The sequence below is a fragment of the Dermacentor albipictus genome, chromosome 3, assembly GCF_038994185.2.
Source record: "Dermacentor albipictus isolate Rhodes 1998 colony chromosome 3, USDA_Dalb.pri_finalv2, whole genome shotgun sequence".
Taxonomy (NCBI): Eukaryota; Metazoa; Arthropoda; class Arachnida; order Ixodida; family Ixodidae; genus Dermacentor; species Dermacentor albipictus.
In genome coordinates, this window is record NC_091823.1 from 118,540,887 (window position 1) to 118,556,385 (window position 15,499).

The 15,499-nt window shown below is 44.8% G+C and overlaps 1 protein-coding gene across 2 annotated transcripts in view; it reads right to left on the reverse strand.

Annotated features, from left to right (window-relative positions):
- Nucleotides 1-3,287: 3,287 nt before the first annotated feature.
- The window catches only part of PolD1 (DNA polymerase delta), a 69,776-nt gene continuing 57,564 nt past the window's right edge, over nt 3,288-15,499 (reverse strand). For both annotated transcript variants that reach the window (XM_065448701.2, XM_065448702.2), the window contains exons 16-20: nt 11,462-11,697; nt 10,164-10,277; nt 8,926-8,981; nt 8,172-8,269; nt 3,288-6,026 (exon numbers count right to left, since the gene is read on the reverse strand). In XM_065448701.2, coding sequence (XP_065304773.2) covers nt 5,930-6,026; nt 8,172-8,269; nt 8,926-8,981; nt 10,164-10,277; nt 11,462-11,697 — 601 coding nt within the window. In that variant the 3' untranslated portion in view covers nt 3,288-5,929. The remainder of the gene's footprint in view (nt 6,027-8,171; nt 8,270-8,925; nt 8,982-10,163; nt 10,278-11,461; nt 11,698-15,499) is intronic.

The window sequence follows — 15,499 nt, forward strand, 5'->3', positions numbered from 1 at the left end:
CCTACTAAGTATATATAGCGGTACAGATTGACTACATTGTGTTCTAAAGGAATGAAATATTAAACATGGCAAATTTCGGGAACCTTTATACAGACAACGCGGCCCAAATGCGAAAACATCCTTTGGAATCCCTGACGTCACGCTGACGTACCGGCGTTGAGATTTCGGCGCGAAATTCAAATACTGATACTTGGACCTTCATTTTCTCATCTAATAATCAAACTATATTTTCGAAATGACTGCCTGCAGGGTTCTCAAACAATGCTCCATTAGTCTAAACTGATTTATTGTTTCCCTTTAGTGTCCCTTTAAGCGGCCTCGAAATTTTTGAACCTGCGGTCATGGCGAAAAGTCGGGAAAGTCGGGCGGCGAAGAGCTTTTGCCTCCGAAATTTCAGACATTCTTACACTCTCTGTGGGGCACCATGGCGGTGCCGCGAAGGCGTTCCAATTATAGGGCGTGTCCGAAAAATCGGGAGCCCGGAAAATCGGTCGGTGACTGTAGTAGCATAACCCCATACTGAAAGCATTGCATCGTCGTGAAAACGCGAAATTACCGCACTTTTGCGCAGTTGCACAAGTGGCACTTGAGTGGGCGCAGCCAGGAGCAGGCAAGAATTGCAGCAAAATGGTGCAAATGGCACAGTTGGACCAATATTACTAAATTATTAAGCAAGTTACCTGGCGCGCACAGGCAAACACAAAGACATCATCACTTGATGACCGCGGACAATCGCTTTCAGAACGCTGGCGTAATGAAGAGCAGCAGCAGTGGCGAGAATTCTCCTTCGTGCTGCGCCTCTCGCTTCAATGCGAACCAGGCGCGCGAGAAAACAGCACATGCGAAGCCATCGCCTATCTCGGTCTCCCAGCATTCTAGCCCCCCATCGCAGGTTACCTCCAAAATAGGGCGAGTGCGGCCGCACTCTGCCACTGCAGCCGGGTTTAGACGCGCACTAACTGCGCACATCTCCCCGCCTTCCTCCCTCACGGGCTAGAGATGCCGCGCATCAAGCCACCATCCTTCTCGGCTCACTCTCGCAAGCCTTCACTCGCACCTACAGCATAAAGCGCGCGGTCGCAATGTTTCGCACTTGACTTTATACGGAACATCACAGCGACGCAGACGGCGGAAATTCGCCTGGGCTGTCTGCTATCGCCATAAAGCGTTCGAAAACTGCGTCCTTGGCCACGCGGAGCTCCATAGTCGCGACGGTCGCGTCCGACATTGTGATCCGTGGCTTCGGTCGTCGCGTTGCTGGGCTCGACATTGCCAGGGTGGTTTTCTCGTCAGTCCGTAAAAAAGGAAAGGCGCTGCGCGCGACTCGCGGTGTTATGGTGTCTCCCATCTGAGGATGGCCCTGGTGCTTGTTTGGATGCTCTTGGTAGTGGTTGCTTCAGCTGACAAGGTCATCATTGAAGCGGGTGCAGTGCTTGTCAAAGCGTCCACTAATATCACCCATCACGTTTCCATCCAGCTTGCGGCAAGGTCGAACGGGAGGTCCTTTTGCACTCGGGTGGCGACCCGTCGTCTTCATCACTGTGGTCATCGCCCCGGAAGCCTTTGCGACAGCAGGCATGTTCTCCATTTCTGAATCTTCGGAGTCAGATTTCCTTTTAGAGTGGCGAACCTGCTTGCGCTTGTGTTTTCGGTGCCTTCTTTCGGTTGGTCACTTTCACATGCAACGGAGCAGAGAGTCCTTAATGGTGACATCAAGCGGCAGAGTTGAGCGGAGAGAAGTCCTCCTGTAGTTCTTGAGTTTCTGGCTCAGGTGAGTGCTTCAATGAAGACTTTCTTGCTGATGGGGTTATAGTGACTGCCGGAACAGTGGTCTTTCCGATGCCAAGTTTCTTCAGCTTGACTTTATTGAGAGAACCTTTCTTTGAATCTGCCGGTGAGTTTGGTCAGGCAGATACCTTCAGGTTGATGTTCGACAATGGGGGCATTGTCTAGCTCCCTCTGCGATTTTTCTTTCTTGGAGGGCATTGGTGATAGCGGTGTGGACACAATAAAAAAATCGCTGCTAAGCTGTGTATCTTGTGAACGAGGGGACTGCGAAAACTACAGCAGCAATGGAAACGTCTTCATCATCTTTGTGCAGTCCAACAGAAACGCACATGCCGGTACATTTCTCGTTTCTTAGACAAGAAGAAATTATGCAAATTCAACACATATGTTGGAATCTACGGAAAATGAAGCTTCAGTGACGAAGTTAATTAAATGTTTTACAACTAACGGCAATATGCACAAGAGTTTACTTTTAGCCTATACGAGCGTGTAGCCATCTCACGTCATGTTTATCCACCACAAAAGTGACTTTATCTTCATGCAATTCTGCTGTTTGCACACTACACCACTAGGACATTAAGAGCGAGAAGTGGAGCTGGGTAGACAAGTAATGCGTAGGGAAGATAACCGGTGGTCTAATTAGAGTAACTGATTGGGTGCCAAGGAAAGGGTAGCACAGTCAACGATGGCAAAGAATTAGATGGTGCAATTAAATTAGGAAATTAGCAGGCATAACTTGGAAGCAGGTAGCACAATACAGGGATTATTGGAGATTGCTGTGATGAGGCTTCGTCCTGCAGTGGACATAAAAAGAAAGGTTGATGATGACACTACACCATTCACATGCTAATAAATTTAACAAGTGGGCTGCAGTGTACATGTGGAGGGTCAACAGCTCTTTTTGGTATCGGCAATTTTTTAGCACAACAGAAGTCCAGTTGACTTTTTGTCTATGACCCATTAAATGCTTGCGTTCACACTGAGGCCATCACTTGACCTTACGGGCATCAGGAGAGTTTCATCAGTGACATCATTTTCCGCATACCTTCACTTCCCATCTTCCTCTAGCAGTGATGGCACGTGCTGCCGATATGTGCCTACAAAGGCTGAGCAGTTCAACACTCCCCATGGTGGATTTTTTCATAGCCTTTAAAAGGAAAGTCGTGAATGTCCACTATGAGCCCCAACTGGACCATGCTGCCTGATGGAAGCATGACGTAGTCAATACATGGTGTGCTCCCCTCACATGCAAGTTTATTCCTCTCTTATGCAAATTCCACTTCAAGATCGTGGTAGAAGATGCCACATGGCTTAACAACTACAGTCAATGACAAAATCAGATAGCTTTCCAAATTCACTTTCAAACTAAGCCAAAGTAACAGAAGGTATTGTATTTGCCAAGTTTAGAATTTTTTCTAACCAAATGAACCACAAGCCTCTAACTAAACGATGGCACCGTCCGACAAATAATGTTCATCCCGGAAGAAAACTGGCACAAGTCCATGGGCGAGTATTTCTTTATTTGCTTAAAAATTGCAGCAGTACAACTTCAGAGACTGCTAGTAGCAAACATATTCTAGGAAAGAAATGCCTTTGGTTACATAAACTGAGGTTTTTTTCCCCGATATAAAAGCTGCAGCATTCTGTAAAACGCTTTTATGTTGTGGTGCCTTAAACGTGGCTAACTGTGCAAATTGAGAAATTCATGAGATGCAAGGGCGCATCTCATGAATTGTATGAATTGTATTGTAAGGTGTATTGTACTCCTTGCACAAGGAGTACAATACACCTTGCGACACATGCATAAAATGCCAGTTTCTTGGAATATTTTGGCCTAAACTACATACATTTATCTTACGCAAAATTATTTTGACCAAAATTAAAAACACGTTCAGCCAATTAAGAATGAAAACATGGAGCAATGACACTGCCATGACTCAAAAAGACATGCATAGCTGCATTGTGCAAGTCGCTTTTTGGATGCACCCTTGCACCAGACAAACCAAAGCCACTTGAAGCTCTCACAGCAATACAGTTTACCAGAGGTAGTTAATACAAGAACAATGTAGGGAGAAAATACTGCCACACAAGTTTAAAAGCAAAGGCCCATGCATTAAAGGGATACTGACAAGAAATTATACAAAGTTAACCTAGATTGATAGATCACATCAGCGGAAATGTGACTAGGCCAGTCTTATCAAGAATTGAGGCTTGCCAAGACAGAAGAGGTGAGAAAAGGAAATGGGCAGCTGATGACACTTTAACTTCGTGCCCCATTTCATCGTCACTGTCAGCTTGGCACTAGTCAACAATTTACCAATAAAAAAGTTGCAGCGCATTTGGAAAGGTTTGCACCAACAAAGATTTGGCAACTCATTCCACATAAATGTGACTAAAGTATGCAAGAATACTGTAGAACCTACGACATCAGCTTTTTGCCAACAGTGCTATGGTTACATTGTGCAATTCAAGAGTAGAACAGCTTGGACCTTTGTTTTATCAGGAAATGGCCAACCTTCTTCCACTAAAGTAAATGTGGGTAGCATCTTGGACAAATGTAATCCACCATTTCAGGCTCATTTAATTGTCTCCTCTAATTCAGCTCCTTATAAATTGAAAGGTCCCAAATTTATGTGTACCATAACTGCAGTGACACTCATCAATGCATAAATGCAACAACTCACCAATCATCAATGCAACATTTGCTGGACAGCAAATGCCACAAGAGCAAGGTAACTTTGTACCTCCAATTTAACAGAGCAATATTTTTTAGTTTTCAGCATACCGTACATAGATAGCGCTTCAACATTAAAATTTCTTTTACGTAGCTTCTCCAACATTAGCTAGACAGTCTGCTCCAGAAACAGGCATCACGGACAGAGTAACATTAAATTCTGAAGTACTAAAAAAAAAATTAAAATGAGCATAGCAATGCAATATTTCTGGTAATGACTGTACAAATGCAACACCCTGTTGCCTGGACAGCAAATGCCACCAAATCAGGGTAACCTAGCTGCACTTCTGATTTTAACAGAGCAAAATGTTTGACCATTTTTAGAACAAGGTTGCACACAGATCTAAGAACACTATGGCCACTTGCCAGATAGCACAAAAAATAAAGGCTTGCCAATTCGAGGCCCTGTAAAGAGGACACCCGTGTGAGCCACAATATGTGAAGCTCATTTTTATTCCTTACCCCCTGCAGCTACGTACATTTTATTTAAAGCATGTTTGTTTCCTCGCCATACGGGTTTTCTTCGAACCCTACACAGCGCTAAGCCTCACAGCCTATGTGTAAGCACCAGGACGTGCACAAACTATAGTACAATGCCATAGATGATTATCTTAAGATGACACTCTGAACAAGAAAAGGAGAGAATGCCAAACAGGATTCTATCTGTAAATGTAAACACGCACACTCCAGTTTTCTACATCGGTTTTATTAATCACACATACACAATCAACACAGTTACTATATTATGGTAAAAAGGTTTTACTTGAACAAGAACTAAAAGCTATTTACAAGGAATCTATGCAACTACTGATGCCACACACACTGCTGCTTAGGAATTACAGCATGGGTTAAAGAGTTCCTATTTTACATTACCACAGGCGCTGGCGTCCGTTTTTGTTGTGGAGGCACTTCAGATCACAAGCCCAGCAAAAACAAAAAGATAACAACCTTGCCAGGCATTTTCTTTAAATATAAAACAACTAATTCTTGCAGTTGCTAGACAACAAAGAATACTCAAGGAGGTCCACTGGAAATCGACAGCACCATGTTTGTGAGGCAGCACTTATGGTCTTGCATCTAAAAGCACAAATCAGAAGAGAAATGTAGAAGTGCAAGAGTTTCTGAATGCAGTCTTACTAAAGCGCATAACAGTTTAGTTTTTTGGTGAGGGATCGATCATAGCAGACGGTTCTCGAGGCATAGCAGGCACCAGATGTCACAAGACAGCCAGTCCAGAGTTGATGCAGGTAAGACACACCACAGCATTGCTGGGAGCGACACCACTCACATGATCACGGTGGCGCTTGGCTGAAGTTAAAAGGCAACACTAGGTCACACGTATATGTACAAATGGAGACAGCTGGAGAGTAACATGTGACTATTAGAAGCTGCCTCTCCTTCTCGTCTTCACCATTCTGGTGGCCCAAAGCGATGTACCACCTTCTCTTGATCTGAAAGGTCCTTCTGTACTTTCTTGCGCATGTAGAAGATGGGACAGTCGCGGCTGTAAGCAAAACACACAGTGGTCAGTTGTAATCACAGTGCTTCACCGCTGCCTCACTGACAACTGGTTTAATGTAGTTAAGCCTGAAAAAAACAGTGTACAGATCCACTCTCTACCGAATAAGGTTAAGCATCGCACACCCCCAAACGGGGATAGTCGCACTTTGCAGAACTACAGTAAGACCTCGCTAATTTGGAAAATCATATAACTCGGACTCATTCCCTGGCCCCGGAAGACGTATGAATTATTTAATGGCATAAAACTCTCATTAATTCAGCTGTGTTTGGCCGCACTGGTTACGTTGGACAACCCTTGCAGTGCAGCGAGCACAGAGCGGCGCAAATGTGCAACGCGAAAGAGCAAAAGCAGCACTAGTGTTAAACTAAAACAAAGAGCGGAGTTCAGATTGTCATAGCTATCAGTGGAAACCGTATAGGAATAATAGGAATACCAGAAGACTTTGCACCTATTTGTGCCTTTATAGCCTTTATTCTTGTGTTTACCGCCCCGTTTGCCTCATGCCTTTGATGATGATTGACATTTATTGGCGCAAAGGCATCTAAGGCCAAGGAGAGCCAGGACATGTGTTTTGATTTAGCAAGGTTGTGAGTTTAGGCTATGACCTAAAATAAAGGCTGTATAGAGGCCTACACGTAAGATAGATCGATAGATATTAGTACATAAATTCCAAAATAATTACTAAAATAAATATAGGGCCTTAAATGCACTGGCAACAAGCACACATGTTAAAATATTCTGGATTGTCCTAGTCCCTTGCTGTACAATTCTCGCTGACGCAAGAAGCGTGAGAGCTCAGACATACTTTTGTGCATCAGACTGTATCTCATCTGTGAGGCACAATCTCATGGCTAGGATGGAATGAGATGATGTCTAGAAAGTTAACTTGTGCAAGATAATTAGGCACTCTTTTTAAAGTTAAAAAGTGCATCCTCTGATAAGAACATCGAAGGATGGGGGGGGGGGGGGTATATGGTGTGAGTAGAGTTCCCTAAAATGAGCCACTCGCTCTCGGTGAAGTTCAGGACATTGAATGAGGACATGTAGGACGGTTAGGTTCTCACCAGAGTGTGTGCATGTCGGTGGGTCAGTTGCAGTCAAGAGGTATTTGTGTGTCTCGTGCCTTTGTCTAAATCATTTGCACTTAGTTTTCCAGTCAACGCATGCCTTCAGAACGTCGTGGTCAACATCCATCACTATGTTGATAGCAACCACGTTTTCGTCCGCAGCAGTTGCGGCAAGCAGTAGTTTCATTTTGACTCAGTGCTCAGTGCTACCACAACGTCACAAACATGGCAGAAGCTGTTGAGGATGAAGATCAATCCTACCGTGGCCCGAAAACTGGCATCAAACCCGCCGACTACATCGTCATAGGCGAGATATCTGCTGCAGACCAGCTCGCCGGCGAAAAAATAATCAGGATATGCATGCAATAGTGAAAAGCATGTCTCCACACAAGACAGAGACCTTGCGTACTGGCTGCACTGTGAAGGAAGTCTCAAGGTTTTCACAGCGGAGAGGGCTAGTAAGTCGGGAGATGACGAGAATTGCAGTTTCTGCATCACTTTTGTGCAAAATAGAAAAATGATTTGCACACTCATTCAGCAAATAAAAGCCCCTTGATGTAGAAAGAATTTGCTTATTTTTCTCTTGATCCACTGCAGAAGGCATCTGCCCAAACTCGATTGCTATGGAACGATGCACTGAAAGTGAATATTGCAAATGAGTTCTGCAGAAATCCTCAAGGTGGAGGAGAAAAACTGTCGTCCACCCAGGTGTAGCACAAAGCTGCGAAGAATTCCTGCTGAACCCATCTGCCGTATTCACTGTCCCTGCTACTCAAATTGTCAATCAATTCGCCCTCCCCCTGCGATCTGCTGGCCTCCTGGTTCAATGTGAAGCATGAGCCATCGCCCAGTGAAAGTTGTTGGTTCCTGGTTTGATATCCGGATTAGGACGTATTTTTCATCAACTGCGAAGCGTACCTTCAGAGATACCCATGTAGTTTTCCTTTGCAGCCTCACGATATCAAGTTGATCATTTTTCCCTTTCCTAAAACAATATACAATACCATGAAAAAAAGAAAGAAGAATAACTAGTGAAATCCTTATCACACCACCCACCCACCTGGTACAGAGCACCTCCTCATGAAGGCTCCCCGAGCAGCGCTGACACTGGGTCCACAGCTGTGAGAACTTCGACTCAAGGCTGCTCAGGTGGTTCACCTGCACCACACAAACACGGGTCATGCACCACCACCTCCTCATGAGCAACAGTTGTAAGCACAAGCACATCTTCTTTGCCCAGTGTACTCAGCGTATCAAAAAAAAAAAAAACTTTCCCCTGCCAACTGCCCTTAGGTAAGGCCTAGGTACTTGAAGCCTTAACAATTGTTCCTGTACATAAGAGCAGCTGAGAACAGGTGTAGGGAATTTGGAATAACCAACACAACAACAACAAAGGCACTGACCAATAGCATGCAGCTTGTACAAAAAAAAAGGAAAGAAAAAAAGAAAGGAGGGAAGATCTGTGACTTGGGCCAATACCGTGCATGGACACTAGAGGGGAGTGTCAAGCAAAACCTAACAGCATGAATGAAGTACTTGTACTTCATTCATGCTGGACTGGTATCAGCTACTACTACTTGGACTGGTATCAGCTAAAGCAATTGTGTGCTTTTAAACTGGCATGCATGCAAGTTGTGACAAAGCCTCACGTATTTCAAGAGTGGGAATCAGCAAAACGAACATCCAAACAAAGAAGAGAGCCAATCAGGACAGATAGACTGCTGAATGTTAACGTGCCAATTGGCCCACCAAGCTATGCTATTTGTGCTTTGCTTTGCATATAAGAAACACAGTGCATAAAAGACGCTACTCACCTCTACTAAGTAAATTTCAGCCTCCCTTGTCTTGCAGTGCTTGCACACGGCAGAATCTGGAAAAAAAAAAAGTTGGTTATACTGGCTGCTATAAAAATTTCGCATATCAAGAAAGTGCTTTCAAAGAATGCAAAGCCTACACAGTTCAGCAAACATGATTTAAATTACTCATATCCTCACTCAGGCACAGTTCAGTAATCGGAGATCCACTAACGTATGTAGGAGTATGAAATGATATACTACTCCACAAATGCTTTTCACGGATGGTTCCACATGTCTATTTATCACAAGTTAGAAATATTTTCTTAGGAAGGAACATGTGAGTACATTTGCAGCATTACTTTGGTACTAATAGAACACTTGAACTGCCAAAATTCTTGCACACGGGAAATGACTGCAGGTGGCGCAAATAAAGCTTGATTTGTGCATGAGCAGCAGTCCGTCACAGCAGTGAAGCTCTAAAACTATCGCGTGTGTCTTGGAGGAGGTCACAGGTCTCATTTAGTGTTTACAAGCTATCGAAGAGATTGCAAAGAATCAGTGCACCTATAACGCTAGCTTACTTTCAGGCTATGGATAAACAATTGGGTTTCTTTGTCTATGAGATAGGAAAGAGTAGTATTTTCAAAAAGCAGGAATAGAAGCAACACAGTGTCACTTTAATTCCAATTCTACACTTGCCATACTGCACATACTTGCCACGTGAAACCCACACATTAAGTGTGTACTAAAATACAGTAAATAAATCGTTGCTGACACATTACTGTTTGTTACGTCTTGCAGTCTTTCTTGCACTGGAAGTCCAGTCCTGTTTATTTTCCCATAGGGTCATTTGTATTAGCTTCCTGTTCATTATGTTTCCCTTCCCGGTCACGGCGCCACATTCGGAAGATGCTGTCGGGACCTTCGGTACCTTGCACACTCACTTTGATGTACATGGCGGTGAGGATTTGCTGCCCCCACCCCCCCAAGGTCCACCAAGACAGGCATGGCCACTAAAGTGGTCACTATAACGAGACATGCATAGGAGCCGGCCAGGACCTTTGGCCAGGATCAAATTAACCGAAAGATATAATTAGCAGAAGTTGAATTAATGTAAGTCTACCGTACTCATGGTCGCATTACGATAATGCAAATGCAGTGTGCAAGACTTCGGTCCACTATGCTACCCGGCTCTACTGCAGGAACATTTCCTGTTGCAGTCTCAAGAAACAGTACTTTGCATGAACAGTACGCACTCTGATCTTCCAGCACGGCCCGGCAACCGATGCAGGTGCTCTTCTTCTTCGTGAAGGCGGCCAGGGCACCAACCTTGGAGTGCACCACGGTCTTGGTCCGTGTGTGGTCGCCGCCTGCAGTATGGAAGAGAAAGAAATGAGAATGAAATTAGTGTTGGACCTCAATATAGTGAGCATGAATATAACAAATTATCTTAACGAAGCTGTGCCTACAATTAACGAGTCTGTGCCTACAAGTAATAAATTATATCACGAAGGTATCTTCATGTCGGATGCAACTATGTTGCAAAGATGTCCGACTGTACCTGCATTACTGAAAATGCAATGATGCAAACATACATAGTTTCCTTAGATACAGGGCACGCTAGAAAAATAAACCACAGAATAATTTTTGCTTAGCTGATTGCCCCTCTATTTTCAAAGAAAGAACTGTGGATGTGCTATGTGTGTTTCTGTTATATTTTGCAAAAGAAGTCCACTCTATTGGCGATTTACTATTAGCCCAGCTCTGTTGTTTCCTGCCCTTGCATTTTATTTTCAGACTGCTTTACCTTTGGAGTTCTGAAAACAATACCTGCACTGTAGACTTCAGAATTTTCTCTGCTAGCTACAATGTAAGCCTTCAGAAGCTTAGCGAACATACCGAAGGATGCACTGAGGGGAAGAACGGTGGGATATTTTAGCCTGTGTCTCAAGCAAGAAGAGGTTCGGTTTTTCTCTGTTTATCTCATCAGCAGGTAAGTGCAGTTTCACAAGTATCTGCCCTCACAAGGTCGTCCTCACTCTCACCTGCCCTCACAGAACAAGGCAAGACTGTCAAGGTGTGCGAGTGTGGACGTCTGATTGACGGACTGACTGATCAGTTGGTGACTACTGATATAATTGCAGAGGGTTCCAGTTTACATTTGTCCAGTTAGAGATTTTTAATGTGCTCCCTATCTAATCATACAAAATTGATACCAAATTATGGGATTTAACGTCTCAAAGCATCACACGAGCTATGAGGCATGCCTTAATGGGGGTCTCTAGATTTATTACACCCACCTGGGGTTTTTGAACCTTAATCTATGCGCATGAGTGCTTTTACATTCCACACCGCTTTGAATGCAGCAACAGCGGCCTGGAATCGGCCCAGATGCCCAAAGACATAGCCACTTGAGCATACAAGGGTTCTTATGTTTCAGCACCTTCGGAATGCGATGCAGCCACCATAGCTAAGAAATCTGCTGTTGTAATGTCCATGCATGGTGGAACGCGTCGGTAGTGCAAGAACGATCGCGACTGGCAGGCGCACTCACGCAGCAGCACGGACTCTGCCTTTGCTTCGCCAAGGATGGGCTCGAAGATGCGCATCAGGGGTTTGCTCAGCTGGTTCTCCAGGTAGTACTGCGTGTCGATGGGCACACTGTGCTCCAGCACGAACATGGGGTCCTCCGACTTGAGGTAGGCAGCCGTGCCCTTGGACGCCGCCACAATCACGTAGGGCACACGGTCACCCAAGTTCGGAGCGCTGCCGGCGTCTCGCTTGCGCATCCTGCCGTAGAGATATATACAATCTCGAGAAACTTCGGACAAGTGAAGAAAAGAGAAAAAGATAACGTGGGATAAAAACATTCTTAAATATTTGAAAATATTAGAAAGATATGTTTAAAGGTATTATAGCAATACAATTAAAAATCTGTTTTCAGAATTGTGCTGCTGTTACTTATGTGATGCCTCCCCCACACCAATGCCCCATAAATGGCTTGCAAGACATCTTCAAACAAACAAATAAGTGTCAAACTTCCAAGTTCCCACTTTGTAAGTCTTGTGACCAGAAGGACACGTCAAAGTATCGCCATATGGTACGTTCAACTGGTTCCTACCACACTCCAACTCAGTTTGCAGCAACACGGAGCCTTCTCGAGATTGGAGCCAGAAAGAGTCTGCCCCAGTCGAACATTCAGCTGCTTCCAGTGCAATCAGACAAGCCATGTGATTGGGATGTTCCATCAGATCTCGGTCGCACTCTCAGCTTGAAGGCGAGTGCACTCCTGAGTGCTTTGAGCTGGAGCAGAGCACTCTGAATGAACCAGCTGAATGTAAACTGCACAGTGAGAGTGCTTAGGGCGCTTGAAAGTGACCAATCGAACGTGCCACTAAAAATTCTGTTTTAGGTGCACGTCTGCTCATCAGTCATGTGGTCAGAGGGTCTTGCCCTAGCAAATGACAGTGTGAGGGCTCCCAAATTTTAGTCGCAGAAAGCAAGGAAAATTCTATGGAGCCTTTTCCCGATAGAATGAAACTGGAAAGCCAAGCCAAGTTCCATAAGGAACTCACTGGAGTAATCCATGTTGGAGGTACATCACTGTCAATTACAAGCAACTGCTACTGGCGCGATTCTTTTTCTAGTTCTTCAGGCCTCCTTTTGTGCAATTGCTGTTCAAAGCTAGAATGACACTACAGGATGGCAAGCGTGCTTTGAAGCCAAGGGATGAGTTACATAGCATAGCTATAAAGAATGCCGCAAGGATTGATCACTGTCTCAGTTCGTACATTTTCGACCTCCATGAAGTCAAGTGCTAATTTCCGCCTGCAAGTCCACTCATTCGTGGAGATGTTAAAGTAAGCTTTTGCTGACTCTCAGTGAATGATACCACGACTGTCCTTATTGTCATTTTTCATCCATAAAAGGTTTCATCACTTGCCCTGCAACAGGCAAGTATAAAAGCTTGCAGCTTGGAAAAAGGAACTCTGGTTACCATACAGCATCAAAAATGCGACATGTACCAAATAAAATAAATTCTCTATTTTCTCACTTTTTCAGTGTACCTTATTATGTTAATAGAGACAGACTTCTGTTTCTTACAGCAACAAAATAAAAGAGAGAGAGAGACAACTGCTTGTCTTCTTTTACAAATTCTTCGTTTCTGTCAGGAGTGCTTGCAACTCTACTTGCCACTGTTACATAGCCACCAAACAAGAGCGAAATACAGTAAAATCCCAATGATTCGAAATCTCTTAACTCGAACTGATGGATAATTCGAAATGCTCTGTTGGTCCTGGCAAAGTCTTGTGTATTTGAATAGAGAAACACTCCCATGAATTCGAACTCCAAAAACCACACAACGGATATTTCGAATGAAATTTTTCACTTTCATGGATCGTCTTTTTGGGAAAACCTGAGCCAAAGGTGAAGGTTCAATGTGTCGCTACCTACTGTGAAGCTGTGCGCAGTAAAAATCATGGAAGAAAGACGCACGGGAAGCTGAGACCGAACAGGATCAAGCAGAGTGTAGGGCGCCCTTCTTTCCCACCCGGCTTAGAAGGTGCAGGGAGGAGTCTCCAGCGCACGTTTGATCCCATTACCGGGTGCTCACCTACGCCTGTTCTCCCCTCCCAGCACTCCGACTTTATACAGAACCCAAGCTTCTTTCGTCACATGTTGTTGTGCACTGATGCACATACTCCCCTTGAAGATGCATTACCAACAAGCCCACATTGCAACCCTCGTAACGAAACCAAGATAAGACTTTTCCTATGCGAGCCCAGTGTTAGTTTTGGTTTTGCGCACTGCACCACACAACTGACCAGGTGCTGTATTTTAAGGAGCTCCCCTTAAATCGAACTCTGGTTTATTCGAATAAGTTTCCAGACCTCTTAAGTTTGATTTAACGAGATTCTGTGATACATTCTTAAAAGTTATCTCGTCGTGCCAAGTCCCAGGAATTCCATTGCAACCTTGCTTTAAAGGGAAGCTGAAGAGTCTGTCGAATTCAATAAGACGCTCATATACGGATGCGGGAACCTTATAAACCATGTAGGTCAAATTTGGGTTTTTTTTTTCAAATAGGAGCGACGTATTCGTCGGTTGAAATTGCGCTGTAGCTCCGCCCCCCGTCGAATGCCGCGCGCTGCTGCTGACGCTGACGATGCGAGCGGAGACCGGAAACCGTGGTGTTGTGACGTCAACTTTAGTGTTTTGCTCCTTCGCAGCCTGCGCGACCGTGCCTGACCGTGCTTGTTTTTGCATGCGTGCCGTCGTAATCTGCTTCGATCGACCTGCATTTCTTTGTTGGTGCGTCTGTGTGTATGTAGAGTGGTGGTCAACGTGCGCAGCATCAACTGATGTGGTGGGCCGATCATGCCGTCTTTCTGTGCAGCCTACGGTTGCACGAACACCAGCGGCTGCGACGATGTTGTCTTCCATTGCTTCCCACAAGACAAGAAGCTTTTAAGGAAGTGGGAGGCTGCTGTAAAGCGAAAGAATTTCAAGCCCTCAAGAACAACACTGCTGTGCTCCAACCACTTCCGTGACGACGATTATCACGAGAATTTGTCGTTAAAACGTGCGTTGGGTTTGCCAGTCAAGTCGGCTCGTCTAAAGCCCGGCGCAGTGCCGTCAGTGTTCGCGTACACAAGCAGCTCGTCACCGCTGTCAAGGCCAGCTTTCGCGAAAAGAAGGAAGCTTGAGGTAAGAACCTGACTGCGCGAACCACTGTTCAGTGTAGTTTAATACGTGTAAGCTAGTGATTGCTACAATGCTTTTTTTAGATAAATGGAGTTTGAGCTGGTGTACCGGTTCTTGGTAACAGTGAGGCGTTACGCCTGAATTAAACGGCGCTTGTACGAGAACGGTAGCAAACGGCACCGTACTAAAGAAAGCGTTTCAAGGTTAGGCTTGTGCGCAGCTCTCCCATCATATCACATATCGAGACTGTGGCTACGCTATGCGAAATTCGCAACCGGAGACTGCGCGCCGCACGTAATTCTACTCGGAAAGCTTGTATGTGTGAAAACGCGATACGTAGATGCGCTCGCTTGGTCCTATTTAAGTTCAAGCATTGTAGGATTCATGTGTAGTCCTCTGTGGCCACAATATGTTAGAAAATTGGCGCGGCACCTTTTTCTTCGTCCTCGGAGCGCCGAGAAAGCGTTTGCCTCGAGAAGGCTCCCGGCTCCCGGCAAATAAAACATAAAAAAACTTGTAGCATCGAGTGGAACATTTCAAAATAAAGATGAGGAAAACCACAAAGCAAGAGACACTTCCTTTATGAACGCAGAGGAGTAGGGTAGTCTACGTAACCTCTTTCCTTCCAATGTTTCATAACCTTCAAGAGAGGTGTCACGGAGGTCTGGGAGCAGACATTTTAGCTATATGGCAACCATTAAAGCCTATTCTAGCTGCCCAAATGAATACAAGTATGGAGAAGCTAACGCATATATAGATGGTGCCTCTTCGCCAAGAGATGACATGTGTGATTTGCAACGCAGCTGTAAAATTAATCTGTTCCATAAAGCGAGCGTTGAAATTATTTTTGCAAGACATGGAAAACTTTTACTCGTACTGAAGTGCA